Source organism: Theobroma cacao, chromosome 9 (assembly GCF_053813885.1).
Source record: "Theobroma cacao isolate CCN51 chromosome 9, ASM5381388v1, whole genome shotgun sequence".
Classification (NCBI taxonomy): Eukaryota; Viridiplantae; Streptophyta; class Magnoliopsida; order Malvales; family Malvaceae; genus Theobroma; species Theobroma cacao.
The window spans coordinates 10,065,458-10,088,129 of NC_142647.1; the positions used below are offsets into that span (position 1 = coordinate 10,065,458).

The 22,672-nt window shown below is 31.4% G+C and overlaps 3 protein-coding genes and 1 non-coding gene across 4 annotated transcripts; 1 reads left to right on the forward strand and 3 right to left on the reverse strand.

Moving 5' to 3' along the window:
• GAE1 (UDP-D-glucuronate 4-epimerase 1) lies at window positions 1–1,758 on the reverse strand. The gene has a single exon (XM_007013885.3). The coding sequence runs from the start codon at window positions 1,545–1,547 to the stop codon at window positions 246–248; it is 1,302 nt and encodes a 433-aa protein (XP_007013947.3). The 5' UTR covers window positions 1,548–1,758; the 3' UTR covers window positions 1–245.
• Window positions 1,759–15,853: 14,095 nt separating this feature from the next.
• Window positions 15,854–15,927, forward strand: TRNAI-AAU (transfer RNA isoleucine (anticodon AAU)). Its single transcript has one exon. It is a non-coding gene; the product is annotated as a tRNA-Ile (tRNA).
• A 62-nt stretch (window positions 15,928–15,989) lies between these two features.
• On the reverse strand, window positions 15,990–16,786 carry LOC18589068 (glycine-rich protein). The gene has a single exon (XM_007013886.3). The coding sequence runs from the start codon at window positions 16,689–16,691 to the stop codon at window positions 16,353–16,355; it is 339 nt and encodes a 112-aa protein (XP_007013948.1). The 5' UTR covers window positions 16,692–16,786; the 3' UTR covers window positions 15,990–16,352.
• Window positions 16,787–19,731: 2,945 nt separating this feature from the next.
• Window positions 19,732–20,540, reverse strand: LOC18589069 (uncharacterized). Its single transcript, XM_007013887.3, has one exon. It carries the CDS (start codon window positions 20,390–20,392, stop codon window positions 19,970–19,972), a length of 423 nt encoding a protein of 140 aa, XP_007013949.1. The 5' UTR covers window positions 20,393–20,540; the 3' UTR covers window positions 19,732–19,969.
• Window positions 20,541–22,672: the final 2,132 nt, after the last annotated feature.

A 22,672-nucleotide genomic window follows, 5' to 3' on the forward strand; every position in this document is an offset into this window, starting at 1 on the left:
TTAAGAAAATGAAGTCTTTAAACTTTACTTACAGAAGACAAAACAAAATCAACAAAACTAGTGGGGTTACAAGGTTTTCCACTACTCCCCCAAGCAAAGAATGTGTAATCCTCGTCTTTTCTTTTTCAACTTATACGGGTTTTCCGTTTTCTTCCCATTGCAATTTTCTTTTTCTTTTTAATGGGGAAAAAGAAAATCCCTACATAATTTAAAAAATTAAAAGGAGAAGAATTAAAAAAAAAAATTTATTGTACACCTTTGCGATTATTATAACCATAATAAGATAAATACCATCTAACAAATTTCTTCAACCCGGTCTGCAAATCGGTTGTGGGCTTATACCCGAATTCTCTTTGGGCCGAACTTGTGTTGGCATGAGTGAACGGAACATCACCGTTTCCGGGCATATCCACAATATTCCTTTTCGCCTTCACCTTCAAATGTCTTTCCAGTATATTCACCAACTCCGGCACTTTAACCGGCGACGTGTTGCCCAAATTAAAAATTCGATACGGAGCAGGACCCCGTTTCTTCCCCCCCGAACCGGTGCTTTTTCCGGATGTATCCAATGACCCCAAACAGCCTTTCACAATATCATCAATGTAAGTAAAATCTCGTGCCAAATCAGCACGATTTTTTCCTCTATATATTGTGATCGGTTTCCCTTGCAAAATATTTCTCGTAAACGAGAAGTACGCCATATCGGGCCTTCCCCATGGACCATACACGGTAAAAAACCTTAAACCAGTAATCGAGAGGCCGTAAATATGATTATAAGTGTGAGTAATTTCTTCACCTGCCTTTTTCGTTGCTGCGTATAAACTAGCAGGCTGGTCGGTCCGATCCTCTTCAGAGAAAGGAACTTTTTCATTTAAACCGTAAACCGAACTCGAGGAAGCCCATACAATAGCCGGCTGGGGATTAGCCGACTTGCAAACTTCGAGAAGCGTTACGAGACCGGCTATGTTGCTGTGAACGTAAGAGTTAGGATTTTCCATGGCGTACCTGACTCCGGCTTGGGCAGCCAAATGCATCACGTGAGTAAAAGCCACCACGTCGAAAAGCTTAGCCAATAGCTTGGCATCGTTCAAATCACCTTCAATGACCAGAATGCCGTGGCTGTTAAGCAGCGATTTCCTTGCTTTCTTTAACGAAGGATCGTAATAGTTATTAAAGTTGTCAAGCCCAACGACGCCGTCTCCGCGTTTCTTTAGAGCAAGGGAAACGTGTGTACCTACGAAACCGGCCGCCCCAGTTACCAGAACGGACATGCCACCAGAACGGTGGATCTGAGAGGAGCTACGGACTTGTTTTTCCCATTGAATACCACCCCAGGAAGCGGTCAAGTATCGGCTACCGGAATCAACGAAACTTTGGAAGCTCAAATACGACGCCGTTAATGCGATCAAGAAAAGAGCCCATAAAAACATTGTGCTGGTTGAGGCGAAGCAACGGTGGAACTGGCGGTTCATATTGTGGGCTCTGTCGATCTTGAATTTCCCCGGCGTCGACGGGAACAGTTCATCCTCCAAGGACGGCATTTTCATACTATCCTCTTTTTCGATTTTTTTCCTTTTTCACAAAAAAGAAAAGGATTTTGTTGAATTACTTGATTAGCGGAGGCTGAGGAAAGAAAGAGTTTTTTTTTTTTTTTTGAATTTCTGACTTGTGGAAATTTAAATAACAGATGCAGAAAAAAATAAAGAGAGGCGCGTTTTAATTTTTCCTGCACCTGCTAATTGAAGCAAGGTGAGGAAGGGTTATATATAGTGGTCACCCACAGAGAAGCGACAAGTATACGCGTGAACGCGTTCAAGGACGGTCAGAGTAGATGAAAGATGGAGAGAGAAATTTTAACAAAACTAAAATTACTTACCGTTTACTATTAACTTTTGTTATTTTCTTTTTAATTTTTGTGACTATGAGTGGACTAATTTTAATTTATGGTACGCGGATTTGGTTGAATATCTATGATTGATTGACTGATTTTTTTTCTTTTTCAAGGAAGTGTTTTGGCTGTTTGCACGATCATTGCATTAAAATACTCGTATATAATTATGCTTACTTAATTAACCAAGGAGTAAAGTTTTAAAATGTTTAGTGGGGGTAGTTTGGGAATTTTAAAAACAGAACATGGGGGCCATAATATGTACCCCTCCATTTGCACTTCGGAGAAAGTGGAACTCCGGTGGACTAAAATACTAATTAATTTTTTGTCAAAATCTGCGGCCAAGTTCCGGAAAGAAGAATAAAATTGGCAAAAAGGGAATTTTGAGTAATTAGCGTTTGTGGGAATGGACCAGTTACCGGAAGAAGCGGTCGTGACTGGAAGCGTAGATAGATCAGACTAAAAAAAGAAAAAAACCGGGGGATTAGCCCGCGCATCCGGTGGATTCGGCTCTCGGGTCTTCTTTAGTCATGTGGCAAATGGGCGGTTTCCCCTCTTTCTTTTCAATCTATTTTCAGTTTATTTTATTTATTTTTGACTAAATCTGTATTAGTTTTTTCATTTTAATATTTAAAAATTTGTAAAATGCCCCTTTTTCTGTATTTCTAGATTCTTTGTTTCTGGGTCTGTCAAGGTTTGGGACAGCTTGGCAAATTGCGGTGGTAGGGGTCCACTAGGAGAAAAAAGTGAAAGAGTGTTAATGGTAATAGAAGAGAAGGGATGCGATGAGACGATGAATTTAATTTTTGACGTATTATTTAATAAGTTTTTAAATTATTTTATATTATATTTAATTAATTTTTTATATTTTTATTTTAAATTAAATAAGTATTAAGATTAGAAATTAATTAATTATTATTTATTAAAATATTATTTTTTATTCTATATCTACATGACATTAACATGATATTGATGTATATGGTACAAAATGTCACATGATCATCTAAATTAATATGTCATATTATCATCAATTATAATATATTAATATATCATAATCATTAATTTAGCATATCATAACACGACATAAAATAACAAATGACATTTTGATTAAGTCAGTAATTAATTATAAAAATTTATTTAACTTAAAATAAAAATATAAAAAAATTATTAAATATAATAAAAATATAAAAATTTAATTAAAATTTTTTAAATAATTTAAATTTTTTTTTAAATATTACATCTTAATTTTTTTTATTTTTTGATTGAAAATGGGTGGCAGATCATCTATATGCTAAAATGGCTGTTCCTGCTTATAACTTTGCTGGATACTCCTTACAAAAAACAGGCAAGTTAATAAAAAGAAATTCCGAGGAGTAACATAACAGCTAATTAAGAAATCAAATTACTTGTTGTTCAAGTAATAGGTTCGCCGTTTAATAGAAAATTATTATTTATGTTCAAATGCCCTGATGCTTATACTGAATTTAGAAAGAATTGGTAAACAATTAATTGGATTGACCAAATGGGAGTTGATTCAGTTATTGCACCGTGATGAGCCAAATGGATTGACCAAACTTAATTCAATTATTGTCATCATTATCAACATCAAACTTGCTAATGTTCAATTTTATAATAAGTTGTCCAAATTACAAGTTAATGTTAATAAGTATTCAATTTATCTATTTATTTAAATTTACATTTATATTTATAACATGTACGTATTTTTATTGATAAAAACAGAATATTTTTGTTCATTTTATTTTTAAACTATCATTTTAAATCAATATTACTGATTATATTTTCAATAATAATTATAAATTAATAGAGATAAAATTTATCTGATACATATATAAGAATTCTTATGCCATTGAATCACTTTCATTAGAAAGTGATTTATTGGACTCAGAATTATCTATTTAATATATATCTAAAATATATTCATTTTAAATATATTCATGCTAGAATGAATAAAAGTATTAATGTCTGCATGAACATGTTGATTATAATTTTCAATTATAATAATAAATTAATAGTGATAAATATTTATTTAGTGTATAGATATATAACAATTCTAATTTCCATTAAATCACTTACATTAGAAAAAGATTTACTTGTCTAAGAATTCTTTGTTCATTATGTTTCTAAATTGTAATCATATTTAATATTTATGCATATAATTATCATTTAAAAATAAACAAAAAATGCAAGTATTTACTCGCAATGCATGTACCAACAGATATTAGTTATCTAAACATATCAATTATCAACACACAATTGATTATATAAAGTTCTGAAGCCTGCTTCACGAGATAATGTTGAATTTTCTTTTTCAAGGATAAGTACTGAAATTTTTTGATCTCAGCTTCTATCCCATAATATGTAGGTTTTATCCAACTTTATATTAGTTTATTTACTTTACTTGTTTTTAATACTTGATGTAGTAATTGTGTACTATATATTACACCTTGAAAATTAGTTGTAATTACAGATTCTATTTATATAGGCGATTTAGTAAAAATATAATACTTGGGATTAAATTTGTAATCAAAATTTATATTCTCCATTTTCTTTAATTATATGAATTAATTTGTTTTTGGCTTGATTTAATTTTAATCTTTGACTGGAGAAAGTGTAACATTTGGTTTTGGAAAAGGAGACCTGATGTGTGACGCTTAGATGTAACTTTTTTGTCCAATAATATTGGATAGGGATGTGCTGTTAAAATGGAACCTGGGAGTTATGAATTTAGGAAGCACAGAGGCCAAGTCAAAGTAAAAAAAAAAAGTGTAAGGAGGGATTAACTGCTTCAGTATGTTCTTTTCAAAAGTGAAAAAGGCAATTCAAAGGGAATTTGTTCCTGCTTTAATTTTAATTTTGAGCAGATTATTCCTTGAGATCCTAACAGTAACAACAAAAACCATTTTTGTAAAATGTTTCTGAAATTACGAGATGCAATAATTGTTTTATTTTTTTAATTTTTTGGATCTTGCTTTGGAAGCTTTGGTTTTGCTTTTTCTTTTTCCTTTTTATTATGGGCAATAACTAATATAACTAATAACACAGGACTATTGAAGAATGTTAAGCATAATAATGGATTTTTATTTTATATCTTTTATATATGATATAAATTCTTAACTTTCAAAAAAATATATATCATATAAATTCTAATAAGAATAAATATATATATATATAGAAAGAAATATTCACGAAAATTATGCTTATCAAATTTTAAATTAATTGAAATTACCGAACTGTTTGTTTAAGAATTAAATATATATTGAAAATGATAGGATGTGATAAAGATATCATAATGATTTAAAACTTTATTTAATTCTGTTAAAAGAAAAAAATCTTATATTATGAAATTATATATGTTTATAAATAAATTTAAATTGTATACGTTACAGAGGTAATAAAATATATATTGTTATGAATATTTTTATAAATATCTATTTATATTACATATTTAGATTTTGATGTAAATTAGATTGGATGAACATTAGCATTTAATTCATCCATCTAATCTCTTAGTATTATCTTCATCTTATAAATTCAATTTAGATAAGAAGTTATTAGTCATAAATAGGCCCTTTCATTTCATTTATAGATACATACTTGAATAAGATTTTTTTACTCCCTTTAAATTTTTTCTTTCCATTTAAATATTTTTTTTCTTTTATATTTCTCTATAGCTATTCGCTTAAGATTTATTTCATAACACGTTATCAGTACGATCTCTGATCTCTCAAGTTTTAAAATTATTTTGTTTTTCATTATCTCCAAGCTTTAAAAGGATTCAATGATTGATCTTTAATTTCTTATTGTAACAAATCAAGTAAATGACTTGATATCTCTTTAATATTTTTATTGCCTAAAAATCAACTTTAATATGAATTTTACTATCATGTAATATATATTACATTATGTTACTTGATTGGAAAGTGAAATTGCTAATATATAACTATTAATGAAAAATCATGAATGTTCATTTCTTAAAATGAATGCGACATCATTTGATAATTATGGTCATAGTCATGAATCAATTCATTTCTTGAAATGAATGTAAAATCATTTAATAATTATAATAATTTACACTATCACTATTTTAATTTTAAGAATAATTTTACCATCAGAAGTGAATGGATAATTTTACCATCAGAAGTGGATAGATGACTTAACCCACTAATAATGGATAATTTTACCATTAGAAGTAGATGGATGTTTTAACCCACTAACCCACTAAAAATGAATAACCCATCATAAGTAGATCACTTACCAAAAATAGATAACTACTTTCAACCCACAAAAAGTGGATAAATAATAAAAGGATAGAAATAAAAAAAATAAAAGAAATATAAAAAACGTATTATCATTGATGTGACATGAAAGACATTTGTCATGTACTTGTTGTATATCTTAAATTTTAACCATAGTCAAGTTGATGTAGCACATCAAGATGTTTGTCCACTCTGAAAGAGGAATTGATTATATGATTGGTAATAGAAATATTCATTGTTAATTTTTTTGTCCTGAAGAAGGAATTGATCATTTGAGAATAAACTTAATAGTAATTGGTATATTTTAATATAACTATATTATGAAAATACTTTACTATGTTCTTATTATAGTTAAATGATATGTTCTTATTATGTGTTTTAATTATTTATTTAATGTTCTTTCATATTAAATTGTAAAATTTTTATTGTATATATCTTATTTTATTGAAAAAAAACATGGATATTCATATTATTGGATCCAAGATATATGATGTAAATATATATCTAGTAGACATTGCTACAACACACTATATTTTAAGACAATAATATTTTTCTCATTTGACAATGAGAAAAAAAGACTAATGTCAATAAAAATCTAGTAGTACAAGATTAATTGAAGGCTCCGAAAGAGCTCTTACTACCTTGAGGAACAAAGTTTTATAATTAAAGATGTATTATTTTTTATTAAGTCTCAAAAAATTTTATTAAGTTTTAAAGATATTCATTTGAATAAATATCATATTGAGACAATGAATGAAAAAAATACTTAATACCTCTATATTACATCTATTATCTCAAGTAGGAAATATGTGTTGAAAAAATAATTACTCACTTTATTCACTGGATTAAACTACACAAATATTAGAATACTTGAAACTCATAGTAAACCAAAAGTTTACTAATGATTTTAAAGTTTGGCGTGATCGATTAGACCATCCTGAATCAATAATGACGTAAAAAATAATTGAAAATTAATATGATCATTCATTGAAAAACTAAAAGATTTTTCAATCAATGGAATATTCTTGTATTGCTTGTGCTTAAGGCAAATAAATTATAAAGCTATCACCAGCTAAAGTTAAAAGTAAATTCCCTACTTGTTTTAAATATATTGAAGGTTATATGTTGATTCATACATCCACCATGAACCATTTATATATTTAATAGTTTTAATCGATGCATTGACTAAATGGTCAATGTGTACTTATTATCAACTTGCAATTTGACATTTGTAAGATTAATTGCCCAAATCATTTGTTTGGAAGCACAATTTTTTGATTATGTAATCAAGACAATTCGTCTTGATAATGTTGGTGAATTTACATATCAAGCCTTTAGTATTGCATATTAGTTGAATAAATGTTGAAAAACCTATTGTTTATGTTTATACACAAAACGGTTTAGCAGAATAGTTTATTAAACACTTCCAATTGATTGCAAGCTCATTACTTATGAAATTTAAACTCTCAATTTCTATTTAGGAGCATGCCATTTTGGATGCAATAGCATTTGTATACATCATGCCAAACAAGTTTTTATAAATTCTCCTTTATATAATTGGTTTATGGTCAAGAACCAAATATCCTATTTAAGAATTTTTAGATTTGTGGTATATGTTCCAATTGCTCCACCACAACGCACAAAGATGGGTCTTCAAAGGAGGTTAGGAATATATGTTGGATATGAATTTCCATCTACAATTAAATATCTAGGACCCTGAATAAGAGATTTATTTACTGCAAAGTTTGTTGATTGTCATTTTTATGAAACAATTTTTTCAATATTAAGGGAAAAAAATAAGCAGTTGGAAAAAGAAAATATCGTAAAATAAATTATCATTATCTAGTTTTGATCCTAGCACAAATCAATATGAACTTAAAGTTCAAAAGATTATTTTTTTTTGTAAAATATAGTAAATCAGTTATCAGACGTATTTGTTGACCTAAAGAGAATAATTAAATCTTATATACTAGCTGCAAATGCTCCTATTAGTATTGATGTCCTTGTAGGACAAGGCATGCTAGAAGCATGGAGACCTATTGATTTCAAAGATAAAATCCTTGAAAAGAAAAAGAGCAAATATTCTCCAAAGATAAAATCCTACAAAAAAAAAAGAGCAAATATTCAAGATTGTCAGAAAAAGAAAGTTGAAACTCTATAAGAGACCCTTGAAATAAATTGATAAAAATTTCAAAAGAAATTCAGGTACCTAAAATCATTGAAAATGAAGAGATCTCAATCAATTATGTCATAATCGAAAAAGATGGAATTGAAATGAAATAAATGTCAACGATATTTTTGTATCTAATATAGCGCTCAATATTATTAATGAAAAACGAGGATCTTGAATTTATATTTACTGAAAAATGTAAACATAGAAATAATTGGCCAATGTGGAAAGACGTAATTAAAAAAGGATTGTATTTAATTGCAAAACGTGAAGTTTTTGGACCTATAGTTCATACATCAAATGGTGTAAAACCAATGAGATATAAATGAGTATTTATGCAAAAACGAAACGAGAAAAATGAGATTGTGAGATATAAAGCACGGCTTATCGCACAAGATTTAACCCAGGGACCTAATATTGTGAGACATATTTTGTTATGGTAGATGCAATTACAATTCTATATTAATTAGTTTGGCAATAAATGAGAAGATTGAAATGCGTTTAATAAATGTAGCTACAACCTATTTATATGACTTACTTGATAACGATATTTATATGAAAATCCTTGAAATATTTAAGTTTCTTGAAGCACAAAATTTGAATTCTCGAGAAATTTATTTAATTAAATTTTTAAATGGATTAAAGCAATCTAGACGCATGTGGTACAATCATCTTAGTGATTATTAATTAGATCATAAATAATAAAAAAAATTATTCATGTTTAAGTCTCTATATAATTCTTAACATGCTATCATTAACCAAATTTAATTCATAATATACTATTATTGGCCAAATTGATGCTTGCATTGATATTTTTTTTCTCCAAGAAAATTTGTTTTATTTGCAAATTCCTAAATACCTTAATCAATAAATCATAGAAATGTTTAGGTTTTGACAAATAAATTCATGTCACACCCTCATTAAGTTAGTTCTATGTATCCAAAAATTAACATGTGTATAAGAGTCAATTTTTTTGCTAATTAATATGACCCAAAAATCACATGTTCACCTTCTTATTATGGAAAGGAGACATGAGTCACATAAGGGGCACATCAATCAAAGAACAAATTGAAGATATTAATCAAAAAACAAAAAAAGGGATATCAACCAATACATTTCTCTATTAGAGTATGACAAATTAGAAAATGACATGGTTTGGGTTAGAACTTAGAAAGAGATTTTTAATCTTCATAATTAATACTTACAATATTAATATTAATAATGAAATATACATTTTTTCAATATTCTTGTTGCTTTTTTTTTTGTTTATGTATGGTACTACTAATCTATTATTCTTCTTCACTTTGGCATATCATATTTACTTATATGATGATTATTTTTTTTTATAGATGTCAAATAAAATTGAAGAAAATGTAAATTTAGTAACTAATAACTCAACATCTACACCTCAAGTTGATGCAAATGTTATTGAAGGCAATGCAAAAAGTGAAGCAATAAGTTCTAAACCGCGGAAGCAAAAGGAGCCATCAAAGACGTCATCACTTGTGTGGGATCACTTCACCAAATTTGTTGATGACAAAGGTAACCATAAGGCTAGATGTAGTCATTGTGATATGGTTTTATGTGCTGATATAAAAAAAAAATGGAACATCTTCTTTAAATAATCATGTTAAAGTTTGTTCGAAGTTGAAAATACTCTACGCTAGTGAAGAGAGTAATCAAATGGAATTAGTTTTTTCATCAGGAGGAGATGGGTTTTTGGGTAGTTGGAAGTTTGATCATGATGCAATTAGGAAGAGTTTAGCTGAGATGATCATTATAGATGAGTTACCTTTTAAATTTGAGGAAGCAAAAGGGTATAAGAAACATGTGAAAGAAGTATGTCCTAGATTTCGTATACCATCATGATGGACCGTTGCTAGGGATTGTTACAAAATATATGCTGATGAAAAAACTTATATAAGAAAATTTTTGAGATCATGTCTTGGTAGAATATGTCTCACCACAGACACATAGACTTTAGTACAAAAACTTAATTACTTGTGTTTGACTACTCATTTTATTGATAAAGATTAGAAGTTGCAAAAAAAGATTTTGAACTGTTGTCCCATTATTAGTCATAAATGTCAGGCTATTAGGAAGACAATTGATAGATGTTTGGTTGATTAGGCCATTTAAAAGATTTTTTCTAATGCTTTTGATAATGCTAGTTCCAATGATGTTGCAATAGGACATTTGAAGAAAAAATTTAATGTTGTTGGAACTAGTATTTTATGAGGTCAATTTTTTCACATGAGATACGTTGCACATATTATTAATCTTATTGTGACTAATGGGTTAAAAGATATCAATGACTCAATTGCTCGTTTTAGATCAACAGTGAGATATATTAAACAATCTCCTTTTACATTAGCTAAGTATAAGGAATGTGCTACTAGTGCACGAGTAGATAGTAAGTGTTTAATGAGTTTGGATATGTGCACCAGATAAAATTATACTTTTTTGATGTTAGATACAGTTGTGAAATTTGAGAGGGCTCTTACATCATTTAAGTATTGTGATAGTAGTTATAGAAGTGAACTAGTGAGGAATGGAGATGGGGTGCCTGATGATATTGATTAGGCAACTGTTAAGAGAATTTCTCTTTTCTTGAAAGAGTTTTATGATATGACTGTGAATGTTTCAAGTACATCTTATGTCACTGCCAATTCCTTTCTTGATTCTATTTTTGATGTGTATGGCACTTTGATTGAATGGTAAGAAAGTGATGATGTTGATTTGAAGTCTATAGCAACAAAAATAAAAGCTAAATTTGACAAGTATTGGGAGAATGTGGAAAAAATGAATTTGGTGTTGTACATTGCCTTGATTCTTGATCTGAGAAAAAAACTTGCTTATGTTGAATTTACTTTGCAAGATATGTATTCTCCCGAGCAATCTTTGTTGATTCTTTTTTTTGTGAGAAAAACAATGGATGAGGTCTTTCAATGTTATAAGAATATGTTGCAACCCCAACCTCAATCTCATACTAGTGAAAGTGGTCAAGTGTCTCAAATATTAATGAGACAAGTCATCGGTAGTGAAAGTGGGCATGGTAGTGCTATTGTTTCGAGTGGCAAGGACCCAATAACTACAAAAAAAAATTGGGTGCTTTTAAAAGGCATCGGTTAAATAGTGGCTTAGAGGAGCAGAAATCAGAATTGGATAAATATTTATCTGAGCCGTTGGATGATGATGCTAGCGAGGATACTGGCTTTGATGTTCTCTTATGGTGGAAACTCAATCAATATAGGTTTCCTATACTTTCTACTATTGCTCGTGATGTATTGGCGATTCCCATATCAACAGTTGCTTCAGAATCCGCTTTTAGTAGCGGTGGACGTGTTCTTGATGCATATAGGAGTTTTTTGACTCCTAAGATCATGCAAGCACTTATTTGTGCTCAAGATTGGCTAAATGGAAAAGCATGTGGTGATCCGGAGCAGCTTGAGGATGATTTGGATGAGCTCGATAAACTTGATTTCGGTAATTATTTTTGTTTCTTTAGTTCTTTGTTTAATTTGCCATAATATAGTATCATTTTTTTTTCTCAATTTATTTCTTTAGTTCTTTGTTTAAAGATTTTACCATATTTGTTATTTTATTTTTTAGATTTAACAAAGATCACGTTAAAGCCCATACGTGAGATTGATGCTGGGTCTAACTCTGACTCTGAGTAACTTGTTATTCCTATTGACTATTTTCATTTTTCAAGTAATATTATCCATAAGTGTTATGCATATTTACATTTATAATTTATTTAGATTATCTTAACACAATCATTTATACTAAATATTTTATATTTTAATATTTTTAGGAACATGTTTTGGAAAATCGCTTCATTGGAGTTAGAGGTCCGAGCCTCTGAGGTCCATCAAATCTATATTTTGAATTTTAGTAATTTATGTTGTCTCACTTTTGGTTGTGTAACTTCTAACTTTATAAATTTGTAGTATGTACAATTTATTAATTTATGTTGTATTTCTCTAATTTAAATTAATTACATTGCATATTATGTACAATTTATGAAAATCTTTTTCCCTTATCTTTTCCATTTTATTTAATATTCTCGTTAGTCAATTTAATATATGGTATTTATTGCTTCTTTTAAAAAAATAAGTTATTGATTTGGTGTTGTGTAAAATATCTTTCGTTTGCTTGTGCGAAATTCCATCTGACTTAATATTGCAAGTATGAAATATCCTGCTTTTTACTACAACGAGAATGCATTCTCGCTATAGCAAAAATCTTTCTGACTGAAGTTCATTTTGCCTTCTTTCACGCTGCAACGAGAAACTTTCTGTTAATTTTGCCTTGTTTCTCGCTGTAACGAACTTGCATTCTCACTACAATGAGAAACTTTCTGACTTGCCAATGCAGTCATGCCCATCCACCAGCCAACCGATCGAAACCGAAGTCGGTTTCAATTGATCGGTTTTCCTTTACAATTGACCGGTCTCGGTTGGTCATAAAAAACTTCAATTTTTGTCTATTTTAGTTTCTACCAAAACCAAAACCAACCGAAACCGATCGATGCTCACCCCTAAAGTTAGCCATGCTCATCTCCAATATTACTTGTTATCTGTAACATCTCATTCAAATCTTGATTGATGCTTCATATGATATACCAAAAGCATCTAACAATTGGCCAACCTCATTTTTTTTTCTTTTTTCATTTTTAATCAAGGAAGCTCATTGTTTCTATTACTACATGTTACATGTTCCATGATGTATCGTTACTCGTGATTTTAGAATAAGAGAAATTGAATCGGTTTTTTTGAATTTAAAAATTCAAAAACCTATTATTAAATAAAAAACTTAATTTGTGTATCTTTAAAATAGTTGTACGTATTTAAGTCTTGAATTATATAAAAAAGTCATTATTTTTTTTTTTTGTTTACGAAATTGGAAACTGTTAAGTTGGGTAGTTATCAATAACGAACTTTTTCTTAAGAAACCAGAAACAAAATGAGTAGTAATAAATAATTGTCAATAATTACAGATGAAGTAAATTAGTACTGATAATGACCATATATACACTTTATTCTTTGGTATAAAATACCTTCGCAATTACGAAAAGAAATCATGATTGTACTTAATTTCATTAGTCAAAAGTTGCAGCAAATCCACGAATGCTCATATAATACGGTCCCCCTTAGTGCTGTCAAACTGTCTTATTGACGTTGCGACCTATGCTCACTACCCATCTTAATTCTTAAGAAAATCAAGATGCCAACATTATTTAATTGCAAGTATATTAAAAAAACTGTATTTTTTTCCACTCCATTATTTTATTTATTCCACTCTAATCTTCAAATTTGAATTAATTAAGAACTCTAACTTCTTGAGTTGGACCTTAATTATTCACCATATGTACTACAACGGTATGAATATCACGCCACTAGTTTCCCATTCCTTTTTCTCTTGGACAGAAAATGGATTGAAGTTATTTAATGTACGGCACCCCGATTGGACCTGCTAGTATTTGGGTCTAGGCCCTTTAGTCTTAATTTTTACCAGCCGAACGATAATTCTCTCTGCCTTTTTGGGCTAAACTTTTTATTGGTTGAGTCTGCATTCATATGAAATGAAATAGTTTTATTTTTTTGATTAGTGGAATTTTCATTATTTTTTAAAAAGATAAATTATTTTTATATAATAAAATTTTCTTTTTATAATCATATAAATTCTTATGAATAATTAAAATATCCGTTCTTAATCTCCCCCCCTCCTCCCAATATTTTTGAACAACCATAAAACATTAATTTTATAAAAAATATTAAAAGTTTTAATATAAAAATCCCAAAATTGAAGTTTTATTTTTTTAAAAGGTCAAATAATTATGGAGAAACAAAATGAGATAATCATGAGTACTATATAAGAAGAGATACAAATATGTTGGAACCATTACGTAATTGATATGAAGATGAGGCATGCATTTCCTATTTGACTTTGGAAGGGGGAAATGTTGTGGAGCCTTGATTTGCACATAACTTTAGTATTAAAATAAATAGCATATGCCATCCCAACTTACCATAGTGGCCATTGAATTGGATTATTTTAGGTGATTATCTAATCAGACTTCGTCTGACTTGTGGCTGTCATTTCTGTTGGGAGGGTTTGTGGCTTGCCTTTGTCTCCAACTCTACTTCCTCATATTTTTTTTTTTTGGGATTACTTTATAACTTAGTACGGTTTAAAATAATTACGTAAATTATTTAGTTAAGATTATTATACAATATTATTATTTAATTAAAGTTATACTATAATACTGTTAGTTTATTAGGGAATTATAAATAGGATTAGCTTAATATATATCATAGATAATTTAAATTTTACTATATCATATGCAAGTCATAGTTTTACTCTAACTAATTAAGAAACAGTATTGTAATTAAAATCTACTTAAATATTGTAATCTAACTAGGTAATTGGATTGTATAATAACTCTAATTAGATCATTTGTATAATTATCTGAACAAGTATTATTACGATCAAACAACTATATCTTATGTACATCTAAATTCTAATAAAGCATATTAATAAACAACTCGATTGATATAAAACAAGGACTTATTAAATGATTCAATTTTGAAAATGATAAAAATAATGTAATGATAGAGTTTGTAAATAATATAAATTTTAAAATAAAAAATTTTAATGTTTTATATTCGAACTATACTTTTTTGAACACTTTATCATTTCTCTACAAATAAACAAAACCAAACAATATAAAACCAGATTAAACTTTCTTGTACGGAAACTTGAACCTAAAACTTATACGTGTTGTGAGATTTATAAAGGATTAAATTATGCTCATTAATCTTAATGTGCTCCACCCCACCTTCTCCACTTCTGATTAATTTTTTATAATTAGAGATGACAAAATGATCTCCAACTTGAAAAGAATTAAACTTGAACCGGACCAAATCTAAATTTATAAAAAACTCAAAAATATAACTCATAAAAACTTAAATTTGATATAAACAAAATTTGAAATGATACGAATATAAAATTATTCACACTCAAGATTGATCCAAATTTGTAACAACTCATATTTAACATTAAAATACAAAATTTAGTTATTAATTATATTTTAATTGGAAACGAAAACGACCCGATTTGAATATGTCCGTTTGCCACCGGTTCTCATAATGTAACAATCAAATAAATCGAGGTAAAAAAGAAGAAAAATCACTTAGATTGGGTCTGATATTATAATTGAGTTACAAATCTATAGTTGGAACCAGAGTTGCTCTCTTGAACGAATTTAAAGTTTTTCAATCCAAGCTAAGGTTTGTTTCTGCTATTAAAAGTGATTTTCATCAAGGCTTTTCAAAAAACAATTCTTCAACCATAATTTGCAATTGATTTAAAGCTCAAGCTAAAATCTAAAAACTCTTCTTTCATTAAATCGTTAAGACTAATTTATAATTCTTCGACCAGTTGGGAATCAGAGAAAATTATGCAATGATAGCTATAGTGGTGAAAATAACCAAAAATATTTAACCAACAATTGGCCTATTAGCTCAGTTGGTTAGAGCGTCGTGCTAATAACGCGAAGGTCGCAGGTTCGAGACCTGCATGGGCCATTTTTATTTTATTCATTCAATACTTGCAAAAAAGCATGAAAGTTAGAAACTTTGGAAATAAATTATGAGTTCAACCAGTCCATAAATCCAAACTGTCTTATTTGAACATGGAGATTTGGTCCTGCCTTTTGTCATAAACGGATTGAGGATAATAGTACAAATTAAAGCAATAGCAGCGACACATAATTAAAGAGTACTGGAAAGGAAGATTTTGGGCAGACAATGATTTTTGCCATAACAATTGACACAAAACTCCGACCAACACGCAGAAAGAAAGTAAATTCACCATCTATTTATTAATTTATATTCAAATTGTGGTGACGACTTAGAAAACTTTCCTTGCAATTCCGACCTTTTTTTTTTTCCCCAGTTGAGTTTGACAAGCACACGATGCTCAAGATCTTCCTTATTTCTGGACCTGGAGTCTAGCCTCTTCCACCTGACCCGGCCCTTGACCCAGCATAAGATCCAGCTGATGAACCCGCTTGTGACCCTGCCCCAGAGCCTGAACCAGAACTTGAACTTGATGAAGATGAGCTAGAACTAGAACTGGAACGAGAACCAGACCCAGAACCTGAGCCAGCACCTGCTCCGGAGCCCGAACCATTTCCACCAAGTCCAAGACCGACCCCAATACCCAAACCAAGCCCAATCCCTCCCAGGTCTATGCCAAGGTCTTTTCTTACCGCTCGGCTTTCAGAAACCATGGCACAGGTTGAAACTAGCAATGAAACAAGAGCTAAACACTTCCAATATTTGGTCATTGTTGAAACCAGCCAACCTTGGGTATGCGGAAATGATCAAACAAGCTTGGAGAAACTAGATGATCATAGATATGTATGCAAGGGGAAGAATGGAGGTACCCTTTGAGTGAGAGAGCTATTTATAGCAGTGTATGTAGTGAAGTTGGTAGTACAGGACAGTGCATGAAAAGAAGTTAGCGTGTAGACTGTAGCGAGACAGAAGTGGAGAGGCGCATGTTCTTTGCTTTGTTGAGAAATGTGATGTGGACAATTTCCTGAAATCTGGTTGAACCAAAATTTCTCGTGGCCGAAAAGGCTGCGAACTCTGTAGTTGTGGTGATTCTTTTTGGAGACTCGAAGGTTGGACACCTTATCATGGAGAAGGCGCCGACCCATGAACGATGAATCCATCCCCACTTACCATAGTGGGGAATGATGGGCTTGTATTATAAGAATATTTTTAAAAATAATCTTTAAAAATAAGATATTTTAAAAGAATTTTTTTTTATAATTTTTACTATTTTTATTTAAATTGGATAAAATTATTTTTAATGAAATTATACGATATTACATGCTATATACAAAAACATATTATACGCCATGATTAAATTATTACATGTCATGTTAAAAAAAAAAATACTGTTATTACACGTCATTTTCAAAAACTCCTTTTCAAGTTTGCTTCGAGAGTGGTTTGTAGTCACACACTCCATTATTCTGTTGAAAATTGACTCAGACATAGCTGAATGTATGAAAGACAGAGCTCTATATCTCTTTGCAATGTCTTCTTCATGTTGCTTCACTTGTGTCTGCGTAGCATTCTCTTTTAGCACTAGTAATTCAGTCTCGAACTCAATAACATTCTAAAGATTAACATATTTGAGAAATGCTTTCATTTTGACAGCCCAAACAAGATAGTTTGAACCATCAAATGTAGGTGGTGATTGTGTGTAACAGTTGAGGTTGAAGTTGACATTGTTTGAAAAGAAGTTAGATCCTGGTAGGTGGAAGATGAGATTTTAAGATTGTGTATAAGTATTTTAAGTGACTCAATGATTGGTTATTGCTCTGATACAATGTTATAGTTAAATCAAAACAGATGTATTAAGCATTCAGAGAAAAAAAATGAAGACAAAAAATAAAAGAACTTGGTTAACATCAATCATTATTATTAATTGAAGAGAGATATATGAATACATACATGAAATGCATGGTTAACACTTGTACAAAACTATCGAGTGTTTAACATAAGATTAAGATATGCATGTAATGCTTACACGTTCAAGGACATGTAGCAGCAACATAAATTTTGGCTTATCAAACCAGTACAACAAAGCAAAATGTACACTTGTCCAATACTTAGTTAAACAGAAAACAACACTCAAGCTAGTTTTATCTCAACAGTTTGTGTTGTACTCTTGGATAAGAGGAACACAAAACTGTCTTGGGAAGATGTAACTTAGCAGAATTAAATTGCAAATGTGAACTTGTTTTCTGCGATAGATTACAGGCAGAGTAAGCCATTTATATAGTTGTTGCCTTGTTGGTGAACTGTTGAGTATAGTGGAGAAATTTACTTATTATAAAATTTCAAGTAGCATATAATTAGTTGAAGTAGCAATGGCTTTTGATAGACAGAACCTGGTGGATGAAAAACTAAAACACAGGAGGAGATCATTGGGTTTCTGGACACGCGTTTTCATGTCACCGACCCAGTTGATCTCCACTCAACAAAGTGGAGTATGAATTGGCTCATTTATTGACTAGAATATTTTCTGGTAGCTTCTTCAATTATATGGTTGGTATTCATTTGCAGCCAGCCAGCTAGCTCACGAATTTTTCACGAGGGGAGGAAAACAAAAGTTAGCTAGCTCTTTATTGACTGAGAAAGGCTGATTGTAGCCCAAGATAAGTGCATGCGCATTTATCGCCATGATGCCAAAAGTTAGAGATGTTAAGGCAAGATGGTGGATACAAAGCATACAATTTCTCTCCCTGCTGCAACTCCAAACTCTCTGTCAAGAACCAGCAGAAGAACTCCGATGATTTAATGACCACTTAATTAATTTAGCATGTGTTTAGTGCTTTCCTTTCCATGTCTAATTCCAACCACTCTTTTACCTTGTAATTTATGCTTAGCATGAATTATGTGTTACTTTTACTAATGTTGATCAATCTCAGACGTCTTAATAAGTCTTTCACAAATAAAAGTCTGTAAGTTGAACTAAGCTGCCTTTGACATCTTAGTCTAACATTGAGCCAAGTATAGAGGATTACTCTGATGAACCTTTGCTGAGTAAATGGCTTAACTGCATTTTTAATTAAAACAAACCTTAATGGTCTTTTCTTTCATTATCAGCACTATGCACAGTCATTTCTCCATTGACATGAACTTTCAGGCTTGCATCTTAATATATTGAAATCAAACGAACTAGTTACACATGTGGGAGAAGTTTTGAATCTCTTTAAAATGCATTTCCTTTTTGATAAGGTTTACGATTTTCCTGCCCTTGGTACATTAGGATAGATATGCATGTATTCATTCATATATAAAGCTAATTAATAAGATATCAACATTTTGCTAGTATCTTTTCTATTGCTACAATGGATATACCAGTGCATTTGAAATTTGGCTGCTTCATTATAAAGTGAGGTTTCCATGTCACCTTCTTTCACTAAAGCACGTAGCTTTGACATCCAGCAACACTTGTCAATTTGTAAGCCATGAGCCTTGAGGGAAAAGGAAAGAAGGAATTTGAATTCCGACCCAAGCTGTTAGTGTTGTATAGTTTCTAGTTAACATATATACAGGACAGGGATTTTTAACATCCAATTCTTCTCCTCCAAAATAATTAGTATATCTTATTGGTTTTTTTGGGTAATTCTCTTGTGATACTCTTCACTTCTCAATTAATTGCTCCAGCTATATCAGCTTGACATCTTAATTAATAAGTGCATATTGAGTTATATGAATCTCAAATAATATGTATAAATGATGAACAACTACCACAGCAAGAGAAGAAAAGTATGAACAAATAATTAATGCTAAGTAATTAAGACATGGCTGAAGTAATAATATTGATAATTTAGACTCTCTAAAACACTAGTGCAAGTGAATAACAATACTGCTTATATATCTATTGAAACACCATCCCTCTTAATACCACTTGAGTTAAACTTAAGTGGCTAACATTAACAGAAAACTACTTATCGCCACATTTATTCATGCACAAGCCACAAGGTGGTAATTAGTTTCCTTTTTATTTGATTGCACTTTTGCATTTTTCAGAAAAGAGTGCTTAGTTGGCGTTGCCTCTCTCACGGCCTCGTCCTGACCCAGCTCGAGAGCCAGCTGAGGAACCAGCAGATGAACCAGCTTCAGAACCTGCACCAGAGCCGGCTCGAGACCCAGCATAGGACCCTGCAGATGAACCAGCTTCAGAACCTGCACCGGACCCGCCGCCAGACGAGCTGGAAGATGAGGCTGAACTAGATGAAGAGCTTGAACTTGAACCTCCAGATCCTGAACCGGAACCAGCCCCAGCCCCTGATCCTGAACCACCCCCACCTCCCAAGCCAATGCCTACCCCTGCTCCAATCCCAACTCCTATTCCACCAAGATCCACCCCAAGGTCGTTTCTTGCAACACGACTTTCGGATACAATAGCTGACATAGTAACAAGCAAAGCAATCATAATAGCTGTAAACCTGAAAGAAGGCATTTTCAACAATGTAGTAGAAGGAACAAAAGACAAAGTGAAGAAGCCTTGAAAACAAGGAAATTAACTTCGGATGTCAATGTGAATGCAAACTTGAATAATTCTCACTATGAGCCACAGGAAGCAGGGGCTGAGGGCTGTGTTCGGGAGTTTAGGAGAGTTAAGGTATTTATAGTCGTTGAGCATTAAAATGCTGCGTAAGGTCTGAATATGAAACGTGTTAAAGCATTGTAAAGTGGAAGAAATATTTTTGTATAAGAAATATTAGTGGAAATCATAATGCGGCTTCTCCAAGATTACGTTCGAAGCAACCTTGTGGCTGAGATAGCTGCCAAAGTCCAAAGGGGAACTTAAGTTGTTAACTGGGTTTGAGACAACTGTCCTAATGTTGCCGACCCATTACCCATAGTGGAGCAGTAGTGGCGGGGTCTGGTTGTTGGTCACAATGCGACGGACTCAAACTCGGGGGTTTTTTTTTAAACAATAAAAAGATGCATATATTTATGTTTGAAACAAGTGCTGGATTACATTCTACATCTTTTCTTGTGTTTTTTCTTTCTTTCAAATAAATTGAATATTTTCCATTCAATAGCTCACCCAACTTCATGTTTCACACTCCTTTCGCAGGCTATAAACTTTATCATGACCCATCCCCATGTTATTTGATTAGTAATTAACGTAATTTTTATATTGCGTTTCAACATTGAGTTTATTAGATTTTTCAGTAAGTGCAAACGTGAAGCCATTGAAATCTGTGCGGACGACTACAAGACAATCTTTTTGGTGGAGGTTATGCTGGGTCCATTAAATCGGTTGGGCATCGCACACAATTTGAAATAAATTGTCGTTTTGTTATTACTTTGGCGAGGTCAAGCGGGAAGGCCTAAGAGGAGAAGGATTCCATCTACTGGGGAAGGCCATCAACCACAAAGATATTCACAATGCAAGAGATACGAGCGTAATAAACAAAATTGTTCATCTTCGTTTGCAGTTCCATCCATAAATCTAGCATCATCTCCAAGTCAATCGATGCCTCCACGAGGACGACGACCAAAAGCATGTGCAACTTGCAGACAAACCATAACTCATGGTCCATTGCCTTTGGTTTAGTGATTCGACAAACCATGATGTTCTGCATGAGACTAATGCAAGAAAAGCTTTGTGGATAGACGTTCAGCAGCATATCGAAGCATGTACGCTTCACTGCTTCATACTCCCTTTTCTAAGGGAGCATTTTGTTTATGTTCTGTAATTGCGACCACTTACAGAGGGTTTTAATGGAGACCTTAAAGGCTTACTTCTCCCTCGACACAACAAGCGAAGTTTCAAGGTTATCATACTCTCTAAACTTCATTTGCAAAACATAACACCTATGCACATGTAAGCTAGACCCAAAAACAGTTAACCCATAATGTGTAACATGCCAGATAAAAGAAAATTATTATTGTTACACACTATGCAAACCAAGTAAAATGTTGTTACACGCCATGCATATATGTTTTTACACACCAAGTGTAATTACTTATTTGTTACATGCCATGAATAAATCCTAAAGCCACATTGTTACACGATATGCCATGCCGAGTATGCGGTTTACACACTACATGCCATACATGTAATGCCAAGCGAGACCCAAAAACAATTAGCCCATAATGTACAACACGCTTGATAGAAGGAATTTATTGTTGTTACACGCTATGCATACCAAGTACAATGTTGTATACGCTAGATATAATTACTTATATGTTAAACGCCATGAATGAATCCTAAATCCACATTGTTACACGATATGCCAAGCCGAGTATGCAGTTTACATACTACATGCCATACATGTAACGCTAAGCTAAACCCAAAAATAGTTAACTCATAATGTGCAACATGCCAGATTAAAAAAATTTATTTTTGTTACATGCTATGCAGACCAAGTAAAATATTGTTACATGCCATGCCTATATATTTTTACACACCAAATATAATTACTTATTTATTACACGACATGAATGAATCCTAAACCCACGTTGTTACACGATATGTCATGCAAAGTATGCAGTTTACACACTACACGCCATACATGTAATGCTACCTTAAACCCAAAAACAGTTAACCCACTTGAAGAAACACGCCAAATAGAAGAAATTTATTGTTGTTACATGCTAGTAGACCCTTTAAAATGTTGTTACGCACCTAAACCATGTAAGTTATAGTGTTGTAGTTCACTCCATGATTTAGGCTAAAATCCCAAAATCATGAAAAAAATAAGAAAAATATATCACTGCGTAACCC